This window comes from Dendropsophus ebraccatus, chromosome 1 (genome assembly GCF_027789765.1).
Source record: "Dendropsophus ebraccatus isolate aDenEbr1 chromosome 1, aDenEbr1.pat, whole genome shotgun sequence".
NCBI lineage: Eukaryota > Metazoa > Chordata > Amphibia > Anura > Hylidae > Dendropsophus > Dendropsophus ebraccatus.
Window position 1 is genome coordinate 167,211,503 of NC_091454.1, and position 17,334 is coordinate 167,228,836.

The following is a 17,334-nucleotide window of genomic DNA, read 5'->3' on the forward strand; positions in this document are numbered from 1 at the left end:
ATTTGATGTGAGGGGGGAGGCTGGGAGATTGCTATTTCAGTACAGAAGGAAACTCTTTTAGTACATAAAACCTATTACAAAGTTTCTTAAAATCGCTTGTACTGTTGATATTTAATGTTTTCAGAAAAATGGCCCTGAAATGACAGTTACGCTTTAAATTTCTCCCTACAGTGGTGGGAAGTGAGAAATACAGTAACAGGCTTTTCTTGGTAAAACCCTCAAGTATAAGCATCACGTAAAAAGATAGTACACCTGCTTGGTTACATTCAAGTGTCTGAGGTTCAGGATTTGCAATGTTTTCTAAAACCATTCCATCATCCTCCCTTGTGCTTTGGCCTTCAAAATCTTGACTCTGGGATAGTTCCAGCACTCCAAATCCCAGCTGTGATGTTCCAGAATCTGGAAAAAATACATACAAAGTGTCAGACAGACAACTAGGATGCTCTGCTTTTAGGTAATAGGTTACTATTAACCTATTCATTGTACTTTTGCATACAGATTGATTTATAGACATAAATATTCAAAGCTAGAGCCACCCCTCTCCAAGAGTAATCCAAAAGATCCATGCTGGGTAACATCACTTTAGTACAGAAATAACCATTATGGATTAATGTCTAACATTCTAAATCAAACAGAGCAGGGAGGCATGACATTTAGAGGGGTTATCTCACCAAAGAGATTTGGTTTTAAGTCAAATGTATGCAGAAGTGTGGAAAATACTAAACACCACGGTATGTTTAGCTTTTAAATTTACAGCCCATTATAATGAGGCTGACACTTAGCACTGGATGCTGAGAGACACGCAAGAGATGAAAACAATACAATACTCATTCGATCGCTAGTAAGAAGTAGTGCAGGGCAGCAGTGAGGGAAGCAGGCATAGGCATAACAGTTCTCAGAAGTTGTTTTAACAAGAGAAATTATGACGCTCTTCAAGAGCAGCCCTTTATACTTCTTGCAGCTTCTCCTCTCTGTAATACTTGTTCACAAATAGCAGTCTGAAGAAGTTTTACAACTTTTTATTGTTCAAAAACAACGTGGCCAGCAAACCCCTGTGCTTCAATCTATGATCTGATCCTCCTTTTGATCCAAAAATACATGGAGAGGAATTGATCTAACCAAAGTGACGTGCAACTTCTACTATTTCCATGGTCAGCATAGCAGATCTTCATTCGTTTTGCAATGTTACCTTCGGCTTGCAGTGATAGTGTACTGCAGTCACCCGCACCTTCAAGTTCATTACTTTCTTCACAGTTGAAGTCACTGAAAAATAGAAATTTAAAATATTAGAGGATGTAGACCAGCATAATGACCACACATTAAGCTATACAGTATTCAGACCCGAAGCCCCCCACCCCCATCATGAATGTAACCCCATTCTCAACTGGTTTGTACCTTACATATTACCACAAATATACATGGCATATTAAAGGGTATGTTCTTATTTCAACTCCATTTTATGTTTATACAAGGGATCGTTCCCTACTTTTTGAAGAACTAAAACACACACCACACACACACACACACACACAGACAGACTGATTTTCAAAATGGAAGTGTGGTTGACCCTAAACAAATCAATGGTTCCTTTTTAGGTCTGTAAATCCGGATCCTAATTTACGGACAGAAAAAATTGATGATTGGATGAATTTACTATTTTGCTCCACACCTGGCAATTAGTCTTCCTAAGCAACAGTGAGGGGAAGGAGGTTAGAAGACTCTGATTCCCCGTCCTTTTACAGAAATCTAATGTAAACTGAGATTATAGGAGCTCAGCAGAAGTGACTGGGGTGTGTTTGACAATTTTGTAGTCCATTTCCAATGACAAACAGCAGAACTGTGAAGGTAGCTTATAATAAACACTCTATTTATAAGCATGTAAAATTCTGTGGAAAAAAAAATAAAATTTCCTCTTATGAGAGATCAGTCACCCACTAGATATTTTGACAAGCTATACACGAAGTCCTCTTTGCTAAACAAACACCACATGTGTCCTCGAAGAAAATGTGAATAATTAACAGAGGGCAGAGTTAAAAAATAAAATAAATGAACATATTTAAATGCCCTTTAACTTCTACTGCAATACTTTCATTCATATTCTTAAAAAAAAAAAGTTCTCACAACAGGACTACACAATTTACCTGATTCTGTTTGTTGGACAAGGAATTCGTTCAATTATTTGGCTAAGAACACGATCACTACTTGGTGGATGCAGTTTTTCGATAGACACTATATGGAGGGGGTGAAAAATAATAGCATATTTTACCCAACTTTCTGGAGGGATCATACAAATATGATGTTTCATAGAAAAGTTGCACATTTGAACACAGCAATCCTATATAAGGCTCAAATAGTGCGGTCTATGCGCACCCAAAACTATCCAACATAAAAACAAAAAAAAATATGAATGCAAGACCAATGTATATACAAATATTTGTCTTTTATTAGAATATCAAAGAAAATGTATTCAATTAAAAATACATAACAGGGGGGCTGGAGCTAATACAAATCCCCATGAAAGCAGTGGATTAACTAGGTTCCTGTACATAAAGTGCTATATCACAAAGTAGATAACGGTCAAATGGAGAGCCTATATATATATATATATATACTGGGCACTGGGTTGGTACTACATACAATAAATGGATAAATCTCACAGTGAGTACAAAGAAAAAGACACCATCCACAAATAATAAATATTACCCATACATGTCCTTAGTATATGAGTCCACCTCACCATACACCCGACGCGCGTTGCTTTATCGAGGGTGATGACCCTCGATAAAGCAACACGCGAAGCGCGCGTCGGGTGTATAGTGAGGTGGACTCGTATACTAAGGACATGTATGGGTAATATTTATTATTTGTGGATGGTCTTTTTTCTTTGTACTCACTGTGAGATTTATCCATTTATTGTATGTAGTACCAACCCAGTGCCCAGTATATATGTATATATATATATATATATATATATATATATATATATAGGCTCTCCATTTGACCGTTATCTACTTTGTGATATAGCACTTTATGTACAGGAACCTAGTTAATCCACCGCTTTCATGGGGATTTGTATTAGCTCCAGCCCCCCTGTTATGTATTTTTAATTGAATTAATTTTCTTTGATATTCTAATAAAAGACAAATATTTGTATATACATTGGTCTTGCATTCATATTTTTTTGGGTTTTTACATTTGAACACAGGTAAACTACGTCCAGTGCTATCATCATAAATGGATTCACATGTACAATTTTTGGTGCAAGTTCCTAGAGCCAAAACCAGAAGTGGATGCTTCTCCCTCTCTTCAGTTTGACCCTGCATCAAAGAGCATACTTCTATCTTTATCGTGCATGCGATATGTCATTCATGGAGATGATACATCCTATGATAGCAGTGGCCAAACAAAGCAGTGACAGTCTGTTAGTAGTGATGTCAACAAAAGTGCCACTGCAGTCTCCAGTTTGCTATTTTGCATATTTGGGACCACATGGTCACATTCCCTACACCCCAATCATAAGAAACCCCTTTAAATGTTTTAAGGGTAGTCACACACCGCTTTTTTTCTTATTTTTTTTTCCTTTGTGACATTTGGAACATGCCTCTGCTCCACATATTCAGATGTTTTGTTTTCTTCCTTTAGCTGTTATGCATTTTAATGCCTGATATACTAGGGCCTAGACTGCTATCTGTCACCACTGCTCAGTTCTCATAGGGCAAAGCCTCAGATTCCTGCCCCATTAAGAATCTCTCGATGGTAAATCTGCCTATCTATACAGTGATAATTCCTATATTTCCATTCTGCTGCATAATGAAGCAATTTGTTGTTTAACACTGAAGGGAATCAGGGTCCAAATATTCTAAGCCTATAAAGCAACTATGATATATGCCACCAATTGTTAAGCAGCCTATGGTTATGAATCAGTTGATTTTTACCTTTCAACAGAACTCTCCTTAGGAGTGCCTTCACACCTACCGGATCCACAGTGGATCTCATTTCTGCGGATTCGAAACGAGAACTGCCGAATCCGCAGAAGTGAGATCCGCTGTGGATCCGGTAGGTGTGAAGGCACCCTTAAATGGACTTAATGTGCCAAATATACAGTATTAATGACGTGTCATTATTTAAGTGCAAAACATTGCAGCAAACTAGGCCAACCAAGAACTGGCTTAAGACGTGTCTAACAATTGTCCAATAGCAACACTGTCTGGCTTTCCCATAGCAACCAATCACGACACTCATTAAGATATAAATCCTGAGCTCTGATTGGTTTTTGTGGGAAACCCAGACAGTTTTCATTTATTGCCCCCAATGTACATCACTGTTATGTATTTGATGCATCTTGTGCCTGTTTCATATAGTTTTATGCTCTCCAAATAATATACAGTATTAATGAATTTCCCTGGTGAAGTAATATGTCAGCCATCCTCTCCCCAAAGAAAACTTGGAGACGGGAGCAGCTTGCTCAACCTATTCTAAAAGGACGGCTCACCACCCAAAGACATACTTGCTAGAAGAAAAAAAAAAAACGGGTTGAAAAAAAATTAACATGCAACTGTAGTTTCACACTGCATTTTTCTTATCCGTTTAACTTAGGCTAGGTTCACACTGCGTTTTTGCAATCAGTTTTTTTCATCCGTTTTTTGCAAAAAACGGATGAAAAAAACGGTTGCATTTGTGTGCATCCGTTTTGATCCGTTTTTCCATTGACTTCCATTATTAAAAATAACTGATCAAAACGGATCCTTTTTTTTTTTTAAACGGACACAAAGTAGTGTCAGCTACGTTTGTGTCCGTCAAAAAAAACGGATCTGTTTTGATCCGTTTTTTTTTTTTTACAATGGCAGTCAATGGAAAAACGGATCAAAACGGATGCACAAAAATGCATTCGTTTTTTTGCAAAAAACAGATTGCAAAAACGGATTGCAAAAACGCAGTGTGAACCCAGCCTTATACATTTTATGAAAAAAACGGATGCAATTGTGTGCCATCCGCTTGGATCTGTTTTTCCATTGACTTCCATTATATAAAAAAAAAAAACGGATCGAAACGGATGCGTTTTTTTTAATGGACACAAAAGTAGTGTTGACAACATTTTTCTGTCCGTTAAAAGTAACCAATTAAAAACGGATAGGAAAAACATAGTGTGAACCCAGCCTCACTGCTGCAAAACAAAACCTGTTCCTATGTAGCCAGTGTCAAACGTTAAAAGAACAGAGCAAGGTTAAGATAATAAAAATGATATACATGTCACAAAATTACAACAGTGTATTACTAAAGAAATAGAACAGTAATAAAATTTATAGGAAATCACATTACCTAAATGATTTTCTTTTGAAGTGTCACTTCTTTCTTCTTTGCCACCAATGGAAGGTTTACCAGGCACAAAATCCTATAATGGGGGAATATAAAAAAAGCCATTCTTTCTAGCTTTTACAGTATATGCAAGTCATTTATTTATTAACTATGTACAGAGGCCTGGGCTAAAATCTCATGGTGCTTATAGAAAATGCAAACTCAAGACCACAAGGGAATCATATCACTGGACACAAAGTTTCTATCCTTACACACACAACCAACGCTGTTTGTAGATGTGATCTTACAAAGATTATATGGGTGAAATAGCTCTTTATCAGTTTACATCACATTCAATTTTTTTTTTAAAACAAGTCTTATTGTATGGAATGAGAATTCAAAAAAGAGCTTCAAGTCAGAAAACAAAGGAGCATGGTGAACGCCACAGCCCTTTCATTGTAGCAAAATCAGGGAAGGTCCCATGGTAAAGGCCAACCAATGTCTCAGCAATGTCTGAAGATGTTTAAAGAGGATGTACCATCAGGTACACCCTCTTTAATCAGAACGGACGGATCGAACGGCGCCGTCACGGTTCCGGCGCCGTCCCGGTTCCCGTGCACGACGCCGTTCTATGCACCGGAACCAGACTGTGCTCAAGCACTGGAGGCCGGCCGAGCCGCCCCCCAGTGGGAGGGAGTTCCCTCCCCTGTATGACGCGGCTCCATTAGAATCCGTTGGTTCAGATTAAAGAGGATGTACCTGGTAGTACATCCTCTTTAAAGCGACTCTGTAACCCCCGGAGGGCATATGCCACCCTGCCCAGCCGCCCGGGTACTTGTAGTTCCACGGTACATCGTAAGAGGTGCAGCATAACGGGCGGACATTGTGTCCATGGGCAGCAAGGCGATGCTGGGGGGTGCCCACAACTCGCCTGCTGAGACCATCTTATTGTGAGGGGGGGTTGGGGGCGGCGGAGACGCACGGACACCTGCCGGGCGGGGGGGGGGGGTGTCAGCGGTGAGGGGACGCACGGACACGTCGGACGGGGGGGGGGGGGGGGGGGTCAGGGGTGAGGGCACCCACTGACACGCTGGGCGGGGGGTCAGTAGGAGGAACGGATATGCCGGGCAGGGGTGAGGGGGACGCAAAGAGGAGTCTGACACGTGGGGGGTGAAAATACCGCAAATACCAAATTTGGCAAATTTGAGGTCGGTTAACCGACGCCAGGGACGGTATCGGTATTTTGAAGGTATACCGCCCAGCACTAACATGTTACATATCGTTTTAATTGTAACGACTTAACGGACATATATAACAAGTCAGTTTTACCCCAGAGCAAATGGCGTAAAAACAAATAACCCCAAATAAAATGCTTTTTTTTTTCAATTTCACCACACATTGAATTTTTTCCTGCTTTTGCAGTGTACTTTATGAAAAAATTCAGCCCCTCATTGCAAAGTACAATTAGTGGCGGAAAAAATACGGGCTCATGTGGGTTTCTAGGTGAAAAACTGCAAGTGCTATGGCCTTTTAAGCACAAGAAGGAAAAAACGAAAACCCAAAAAACTAAATTGGCTTGTTCCTTAAGGGGTTAAAGGGGTTGTCCAGCGCTACAAAAACATGGCCACTTTCTTCCAGTTTTTTGCTGCTCAGTTCCATTGAAGTGAATAGAGCTTAATTGCAAACCGCACCTGAACTGGAGACAAGAGTCATGTTGTCTCTGAAAGAAAGTAGCCATGTTTTTGTAGCACTGGATAACCCCTTTAAGGCAAAAATATACTTAGACATAGGAATGGATGCTGTACGGAGGTGGTGAATTATGTTCATAGATACTATATAAGAATGCAAACATTTATAACAATATATATATATATATATATATATATATATATATATATATATATATATATATATTAGAATGCAAACTAAACCATAACCCCCTCCTCAAATCTCTCAGATCTGACCCTTACTAATTATGATACCCAAACTAGTTTACGCCTTTTGTTCATTCATGGTAATTATATGAAATTAGAAACAAACTGGAATACGATTCCTACCATGACAGGGCTTTCTACTTGTGATTCCAGATGTGTAAGATGCTGTGGAAGCAGACCAAAGCGTGCCCGGTCCAGATCATCTTCTGTTCCCAAAGTTTCTGGCTGGGAGTCTTCTACAATGAGACATGGTGTATCCTGCTGAGAGAAGTCTGAGTCCAGCTGACTCCTACTGGGCTCCATCAGCTTGCCTACAAGTTACAGTACAAGAATACAAAGAAAAATGAGTGTGGATCTCTGACATTGTACTTGTGCGTACTGAAAGGAAAGTCAGAAATCTTATTTTTAAAGTCTACCTGTTGTTTAAAGGAGAAGTCCGGCCAAAATTTATTTTTTATATGTTATTACTGATGGAAAGTTATACAATTTTCTAATGTACATTAATTATGGGAAATGCTCATATACTGCTATTTCCCTTAATTTAGTGTATCAGGAAGTGTTAGAATTATCTCTGAAGCAGTGACGTCACGACCAAGGCTGTAATTCCTATGGAGAGTCCAGCAGGGGCGCACTATATATAGAAGTCAATGAGTAGCATTGACTTCTATATATAGTGCGCCCCCTGCTGGACACTCCCTAGGAATTACACTGTTGGTCGTGACGTCACTGCTTCAGAGATAATTCTAACACTTCCTGATACACTAAATTAAGGGAAATAGCAGTATATGAGCATTTCCCATAATTAATGTATGTGACATTTTACATAGTAACATAGTTATTACGGTTGTTAAAAAAGACAATAGTCAATCAAGTTCAACCAACAGAAATCCCACTGTGTTGATCCAGAAGGCAAAAACATTCCCGACTCCAATGGAAATCAGAATAATCCTTGGATCAATGTATCACCAAAAATCTAATGCCTATTACTTGTAATATTATATTTTTCAAGAAAAGCATCCAGACCTCCCTTAAAGGGGTAGTGCGGCGCAAAAAAATTATTCACAGAATAACACACATTACAAAGTTATACAACTTTGTAATGTATGTTATGTCTGTGAATTGCCCCGTTCCCCGTGTCCCACCACCCCCGCCCGTGTACCCGGAAGTGTGGTGCATTATACATTACCTGATCCGTGTTGAGGCCGTCCGCCATCTTGTGCCAAACGTCATCTTCGGACAGACGGCCGAATCGCTCAGCCAATCGCTACTGAGCACAGTTGTGACGCGGCGGAGGGGGGACGGCGGCAGCGATTCGTCCGTCCGAAGATGACGTTTGCCACAAGATGGCGGACGGCCTCGATACGGATCAGGTAATGTATAATGCACCACACACTTCCGGGTACACGGGCGGGGGGGAGGGGGGTTGGGGGGGGTGATTCACAGACATAACATACATTACAAAGTTGCATAACTTTGTAATATGTGTTATTCTGTGAATAATTTTTAGCGCCGCACTACCCCTTTAACCTTATTTAATGAATCAGAAATGACAACATCATGTGGCAGAGAGTTGTACAATCTCACTGCTCTTACAGTGAAGAATCCGTGTCTTAGCTGATGGTGAAAACCTCTTTCCTTTAGACGTAGAGGATGCCCCCTTGTCATGGTTACAAACCGAGGAGTAAAAAGATCACTAGAAAGATCTCTGTACTGTCCATTCATATATTTGTACATTGTAATCGAATCGCCCAAGATGTTAATTTTAGTACAAACTATCACATGTATGTACAGTACATTAGAAATAACTGTTATTTTTAGTTGCCTCTGAGCTAGTGGATGGAGCCTAGCCTTTATGATGTCTCCCATACACTGCACACACAGAAGAGATTTGCCTAGTTTTATACTCTACACACACCATAAGCAGCAGCAGCATGGAGGACCTTATAGCACCATACTATAGCAGACTAAGCTGTTAATCAAGCTCTGGCATAAGATGGTTTACTTTTGCTTCACCCCAACCCACTTTATAGACTTGTATGGGCAGCATGTAATCCATAGTTAAGGGACTAGACAGGACAGACTTGCGCTGTTTTTCAAAGTGAGGTTCATGAGTTTGCAAGCTTTATCTACACTTAAAAAATAATCATAAAAAGAAAAAAAACAGGAATATATCAACAAATTTTACTATTTAATAAATGCTTGACTGCATTAGGCATATATTCTGCTGCAGATATGTGCAGTGTATCTGCAACATATGGCAGGGAGCCTAGTCAGGGCGCTCTGTCTGTGATCGCGCTCTGCGGGGTGATTGACAGGCAAAAAGGCGTTTACATCAATCACCCATGCAGAAAGCAATTACAGGGATAGTCACCAACCTCTGTCGAGATGCCTACATAGAAGTGATCTGCAAACCTTGTGTGCTGAATTAAAACATTTTCCTTCCTACGATTAAAAAACAGTGGGAAACATTATTAATGGGAAACTATAAGCAAGTTAGAAGCATCCAACCTTCTAATATCCTCAGCACCCCATGTGCTATAGGGACATGATAGTAAGTTTCTTACCTTTGGGATATTAGCAGTTTATTCTCTATGCTAATGAGACATGCACTGGGGACACACTGGCTACTTGGGGTGGTAGTCTTGCCCCCAGTGAAACAAAACACCTCATTAGCATGGGGAATTGTGAATATCACAAAACCAGCACCAAGCTTTGCGATAGGGGCATATCAGCAGGTTAGATGACCACATGGACTGGATCCAGGGACTCAGCTATAGGGGTTGCACCTGGCCCTGGTACCTCTGTTGGCCCATAAACCCTCTGCTCTCCATATGAGGAAGCCAGTACTACAACCCCTGGTAAAAAGTATGGAATCACCAGTCTTGGATGAGCACTCATTCAGACATTTCATGCTGTAAAACAAAGTCAGATCAAAAACATGATACAATATTAAGGTCATTCCAAAGTGCAACTTGTTGGCTTTCAGGAACACTCAAAGAAATTAAGAGAAAACATTGTGGAAATTAGTGAATGACACTTTTATTGACCAAGCACAGGGAAATAAATATGGAATCACTCAATTCTGAGGAAAAAAGTGTGGAATCATGAAAAAAACAAACAAAAGACCATTCAAAATACATCACTAGTATTTAGTTGCACCACCTTTGGCTTTTATAACAGCTTTCAGTCTTTGAGGCATGGACTTGATGAGTGACAAACAGTATTCTGCATCAATTTGGTGCCAACTCTCTTTGATAGCAGTTGCCAGATCAGCTTTGCATTTTTTTAAGTTGTTACTATAGGATAAGGGGACATACAGTATTTATGGCTTTATTTTAAGAAAAAGTCTCACAAATGTCTGCAACAAATCTACCATACATAGATATAACCTAGTGATCTGTCCTGGAAAATGGGGAAATGTGTGTGCACCTATGAAGGAGCCAGTAGCTGATGCTCTGATATTGTGTCGTGGACCCACGCACCAGTAGCAGTGGTGCCGGAGAAGGGTCAAGCCCAAAGAAGCATGGAAATAGGTACTCCGCGCTGAGTTGCAATTAAAGTAGTTTTTATTTGCATAGGTGGTAAAGCAGATATAAAATAATGTTTCGGTCTATACGGCCTTCATCAGACTCATCATGAATTGGATATAAACGGTGAGGAGTCCTGGTAAAACAGCTGGTGGAACAGCTTCAGTGCAGGGAGTGGAAGTTTTGGTATAGGCACAGACTGATAGATCCTAGTATCAGTAGGAGAGCAGTGCCGGCTGTCAGTGTGATGGCGGCAGGAACCGTTCCCGTGTCTCCCAGTCCAGGCACGGTTCCTGCCGCCATCACGCTGACAGCCGGCACTGCTCTTCTACTGATATCAGGATCTATCAGTCTGTGCCTATACCAAAACTTCCACTCCCAGCACTGAAGCTGTTCCACAAGCTGCTTTACCAGGACTCCTCACCGTTTATATCCAATTCATGATGAGTCTGATGAAGGTCGTATAGACCGAAACGTTATTTTAGATCTGCTTTACCAAATAAAAACTACTTTAATTGCAACTCAGTGCGGAGTACCTATTTCCATGATGCTCTGATATGCTACGTAAAAGATCACCTTATTCACAAAGACACCCATCCTCTATTCTCTCTCCTACATGCTGGTAGTTGTAGGTTGTGTCCCAGAATCAGCAGGGAGGTTTCCATCAGTGATATTTATGGCACAGCCGCAGGATAGCAGTGTGCTAAAGTCAAAGGGAGCTAAAGTCAATGGGAGTTATGCAAATTGCATAAAGTAGCCTGCTCAGATGTTTTCAGTTTCCTGGCCACCAACAATATGATAGCCCCAAGTGGGCCAGTGAGAACCCTCAGACCTGCATCTGACATTTATGGACCTCTGCATTGAAGAAAGTGATCAGAATCTGTAAAATTTGTGGATGTATGAAACAGCAGATAGAAATCAGTGGGATACAGACTTAGCAAACGTGTCAATGAGGCCTAAGAGCAGCACTGCAACTCACGTTGATCACTTGGTGTGTGTATATACAAAGTCCACAGAACTCAAACTTCTTGTAAAACAAAATAGTGCAATAGTTTACTCCATAACACGGTAAAACAATCTGTGCAACCTTTTAACTGCATCTTCAGGAAGACCATGCAGTGGAAACATTGCAGTTTTTTGCATCATATGACGGAATAAACTATTGCACTAATCACTTGCATAGATAGGTTGTAGCAGTTTTCAGGCAGAGATCTGAGTTCTCTCTGTTCTCCGCCATCACAGCTTTTGTGGTCATATGTTGATCTTTGTAGCATCCTGACTCACTTTTAACCTTTTCTTCTGAGACTGGAATACCCCTTTATGCCTACAGTATATATGGTATATACAGTCTGCCAAACATAATAAATAATGCTCTTAATCCAGGCACCCCCTTAAGTTATACAATATCGCAGTACTAGTACTTCACCTGTCCACAGCTCATATTACATAGTGCTAGAAACACAATCTTGCCAGTGCCAGTTCTGCCTAATGCAAAGTACCAATCTGGCAACAGATATGGGGGGTGGTAGCTAAGGTTTACTGTAATTATTATGCAAAATGGGGTGGGAGCTGCTACAAATACTATTGGGATGCTGCCTATGCTCCAACCACAGAACATACCATCAATTAAAGACAGAGAAACAACATCTGACACACCCACACATTCATTCATTTATATATATATATATATATATATATATATATATATATATATATATATATATATATATATATATATATATAACAACTTTATTATTACACATATATCAAGACAAATATCAAATGGACATACAATTAAAAACCTAATACGGGTAAGCCATCACAGGGGGACATATAAAAATATATGTCGCTCCCACCGTAGTCCCAAATGTATGTTATCAAGGCCCCGTAAATCACATCACATTTTTTTGAAAGTGCAAGTGCCTATATGAAAATATCAGATTCATAAACAAAGTATATATCCGTGCATAAGTAAACTACACACCTTGCGCGTATCGTCACATCACGTGACTTTGTCAGGCGTTGAAGTCGTGATGTGACGATACGCGCAGGGTGTGTAGTCCGGAGTCCCAATTGAGAGCCCTGGGTGATATGTGAATTGTCCTTTCTTATCATTAACTGACCATTTTTTGGATATAGGGAATATTTCTTTTGTTAGGGTGCTGTGTTGTTGGTACATCATTATTGGATGATTACTTATGCACGGATATATACTTTCAAAAAATGTTTTAGTTTGGATATTTTATATCATGTGATGTAATACACGGGGCCTTGATAACATACATTTGGGACTATGATGGGAGCGACATATTTTTATACGTCCCCCTGTGATTGTTTTACCCATATTGGGTTTTTAACTGTATGTCCATTTGATATTTGTCTTGATATATGTGTAATAATAAAGTTGTTATTGATTTTTTCACTTTATATTATATGTGTGGGTGCGTCAGTTATTGTTTCTCTGTCTTTAATTGATGGTATATAAGGTGTACAGTAACGTCTCATGCTGCAGTTACAAACAGAAATTTAAGCATTTGACATCGGAAAAATAGCATCTTTGTGAACACAACAACTGGTAGACCAGCTTCTCTAGCACATCACATAAAATGGACCATATTGTATACTTTGAATAGGGTAGTTATAGCTGTTGCCCCTCTGTTCATGACTGCACTGCACACGACATGGGTGTCATCTCGCACCTGGGCAAGCTTGCCCTATCCTTACCCATGTTATTGGTTCACAGCGGATTTCACCTTGCAATTTTCGGAGCAAAATCTTCTATGATATTTATAACCGTTATACTGCATGGCCCTGCATTCTCACAGCGGATTTTCATTCCACGGCGCAAATGTAGCGACACCCCTGTTTAACTATTTAGTTGCTGTGTCTGTAAAAATAATAAACAGCCCGTGCTTCCCTGTCTATGGTCCCTTGCCATGTTCCTGCTTCTCCAGGTTCCCACTGACAGGCTGCAGCAGGAAAGCGCACTGATGGACTGAACGGGCCAACAGTGAACCAGGGACTCAAGCAGTGCGACAAAGGGCGCGTGAGCAGGTAAGCATGGGCAGTTTATTATTTTGACCAGCGCAGCAGCTACACAGTTAAATAAGGCTGTCCCAACATTCTCACAGCGGAATAAAAATCAGGGTCACACACTGTAATGGTACTGAGTATGGCAGTGGGTTTCACAATTACAGACAGGATTATGGATGTGTAAATGGGGCCTAAGCTTGTGCTTCCACATTTGCATTTGAGAACTGCAAATTAAATACATTAAAAAAATAAAAGAAAAGATGCATACATTATTTAGAATGGGCTTGATAGGTCGGAGTTGGCAAAACATGATTTAGCAACAATCTCTTTTTTATAAGAATCTGAGGTGCCTGGTAACACTGACCACACTGAAGAGATCAGACACACAGTATAGATTCTTATTATGTGAACTCAGAACTCAACCAAAACATGTGGAATCAGCCTCACCGCATTCTTCTTTTTATTTTCCAGCACTTTTTATGCAAAAAAAGAAACTTGTGCACGGGCCGCATATTGCAGATGGGTGAATGGCCTCAGTCTTCCTAAGGGGTTATCCAGCAAAATTTTTTTGGTTTCAAATCCACTGGTTTTAGAACGTTATATAGATTTGTAATATACTTCTTTTCAAAAATCCAACGTCTTCCAGTACTTATCAGCTGCTGTATGTCCTGCGGGAAATGTTTTCTTTTCAGTCTGACCCAGAGCTCTCTGCTGCCACCTCTGTACATGTCAGCAACTGTCAAGAGCAGCAGCAAGTCTCCATAGAAAACCTCTCCTGCTCAGGACAGTTCCTGTCTGGGACAGAGATATCAGCAGAGAGCACCCTGTCAGACTGGAAAGTAAACACAACTTCCAGCAGGACATACAGCAGCTGATAAGTATGGGAAGAATTGAGATTTTTTTTTTTTTTTTTTAAATAGAAGTAAATTACAAATCTATGTAACTTTCTGAAGCCAGTTGATTTGAAAGAAGATGACTTTGGCTGGATAACCCCTTTAAGTGAGCATATTGCATATGATGTGCATGTACACCATGCAGTAGCGGCATGTGGTAAACCTGTGTTTTAGGCTGGTCTCACATTATGCTTGAGCCCTCAGTTGTACGGATACATCACTAATAATGCTGTCGTACCAGGCAAGACCCATTGACAATGGCCTGAACATAGCTTGCTAGTCATTATGTTCCTGTAAACCAAAAAAAGATTCAAAGCGCACACTCAAAATTGTAAGCAAAGCAGCGCAAACCTTCTCAGAAAATATTGCATGAAAACAAAGAGAGAAAAGCCTGAGGAAAAAAACTTTGCACATCCAAAATGCATAAAATATTGATGTTTATTAGAGCAACTAAACTAAAACAAAAGAAAATTAGACAAAGCGGAAGCCTATAGGTCATCCCATGTGCATATGTTTGACTATTGTGTCCCGACTCCCTAGTGCAAAGGTAAAGTGCATATGTGCAAATACAGGTACAAATATCACATACTAATATTACAGGAGAATACACATAATATACCATCACAAATATTGCACAGCATGCCACAATAGAAAATCATACCAACCAAAACAACCCTCCCCACATGCTCCGGCAGCAGTACACTGACTTCATCAGGGGTCTAGGATCCCCATAGCTGTACATGTCACCATCCTATTTTGCCCACATACCCGTACCCCAGAGGGCACCATGGTGATGTGAATGGTGCTGAGCCTGCACCCAGTCTATATCTGCACAGCATTTTGTAATAAATCAGTTTACAGCTCTTTCCATCACATATCCAGGTCAGTACACACCCTGCCATTTCCGCTACAGATGTATGGCTGTATGGTGATGTATGGCGATTTATGGCTGTATGGCGATGTATGGTGATTTATGGCTGTATGGCGATGTATGGTGATGTATGGCGATGTATGGCTGTATGGTGATGTATGGCTGTATGGCGATGTATGGCTGTATGGTGATGTATGGCGATGTATGGTGATTTATGGCTGTATGGCGATGTATGGTGATTTATGGCTGTATGGCGATGTATGGTGATGTATGGCGATGTATGGCTGTATGGTGATGTATGGCTGTATGGTGATGTATGGCTGTATGGTGATGTATGGCGATGTATGGCTGTATGGCGCTGTATGGCTGTATGGCGATGTATGGCTCTATGGCGCTGTATGGCGATGTATGGCACGGCCTTAGCTGCACAGATCATACACATATTATGGAGACAACCAGCGTCCTGCCTGCTGACAGTTTCCACCCCAATAAATGACATGTCGCTTTATTTCTCACACGCGGAGAGAAATATCCCATATAGATCATGGTGCAACTTTCCATTGGAGACGATGAGACAAAATATGGGAGGGGATGAGACTGATTCAGGCACAGAATACAAGTGACCCTATTCTAGCAATGTAATGTCATGTATCCATCACTTACACCCCTGGAGGAGACACTAATATACACTCCGCCATGCAGCTGATAACAGAGAGCACTAGCCTGCCTGCACCGTGTCACGTGACCTATGGCTCAGTGCATGCTGCCTCCCCCTCATAGAGAAGCGGCGCTCCCATCCTGCACCCCCGCTCATCCCTTTGTCCTCCTCGGCCTACACACTGATAAGGCGCTCGTCACAGCGACATTTTACTCCATACATTCCTCTCCGACTCACAGTTGTAGTATCCCCCACAGTGTCACCGTGATATACGGCCAAGCAGGGCGCCCACATGCCCTACACAAGGCTCCAGCTCCCACGGACTCACGCCGCCCGCTGCCCGGGAACCACGTCACCAGCGCCGGCTCCCACTGGCCGGAGCTCCGTGACGTCATCATAGACTAACGCGCCCATTAGCTCCACGAGAAGGAAATCACGCCCTTCCCAACGAAGCTCGGCCTCGCCATGGTTACTGTTGCTAAGGGGCACCGTAGTGCAGGCCTCTGAGCCGGCCGGGCTCTCCCGTCCTCTTGACAGGACGCCATACTCTGGTGCTGTATATTCTCACACCGCAGCAGGCCTCGAAGGGTTTCCCAGCATGCAGTGCTGTCAGGTTTTATCATACAATCAGACAGGAATGGCTGCACACAGCGACCAATCAGACTGCAGCTTTCATTTTTCAAAGGCTCCTTGGACAATGAACGGACAAATGTGATTGGCTGCTTTTTGACACTGTGACAGGTTGCTATGGGCAACGCTTTCTCTTCCACACAGCTTTAATTTATTTCCCCTACATCTTTACAGGACTGACATGGGGACCATAATAAAGTAAGCTCTCCTGAAACCCACCATAAGGTTTACCCCAAAATCCAGAATACTGTAGTGGTCAGTTTGATTAACATATTCAGCAACCGCACTGTGTGCACATAGTCCAGATGCAGCTGTATCATCCCCTGCTACTGCCCCTGCTGGTATAGACAGGAAGTAACAGAGCTGTGTCTCTTCACCTAGCTTTACCCCATGGTCTCTATCTCTGGCATCAGCTGTGGCATGAATAAATTACATACTTTTTTTTTTTTACTTTTTTGGCTACTGTCATAATACTTTCTGCTATGCTGCTAGT

At 41.1% G+C, this 17,334-nt stretch overlaps 1 protein-coding gene across 5 annotated transcripts in view; it reads right to left on the bottom strand.

Moving 5' to 3' along the window:
- The window catches only part of TP53BP1 (tumor protein p53 binding protein 1), a 51,294-nt gene extending 34,645 nt beyond the window's left edge, over positions 1-16,649 (bottom strand). For 2 of the 5 annotated variants that reach the window (XM_069983885.1, XM_069983850.1), the window contains exons 1-6: positions 16,540-16,648; positions 7,353-7,540; positions 5,320-5,392; positions 2,142-2,229; positions 1,190-1,263; positions 253-399 (exon numbers count right to left, since the gene is read on the bottom strand). In XM_069983885.1, coding sequence (XP_069839986.1) covers positions 253-399; positions 1,190-1,263; positions 2,142-2,229; positions 5,320-5,392; positions 7,353-7,540; positions 16,540-16,609 — 640 coding nt within the window. In that variant the 5' untranslated portion in view covers positions 16,610-16,648. Of the gene's footprint in view, positions 1-252; positions 400-1,189; positions 1,264-2,141; positions 2,230-5,319; positions 5,393-7,352; positions 7,541-16,448 lie in introns of all 5 variants that reach the window. The other 3 variants (XM_069983875.1, XM_069983858.1, XM_069983867.1) reach the window with 3 other exon arrangements.
- Between the last annotated feature and the right edge of the window lie 685 nt (positions 16,650-17,334).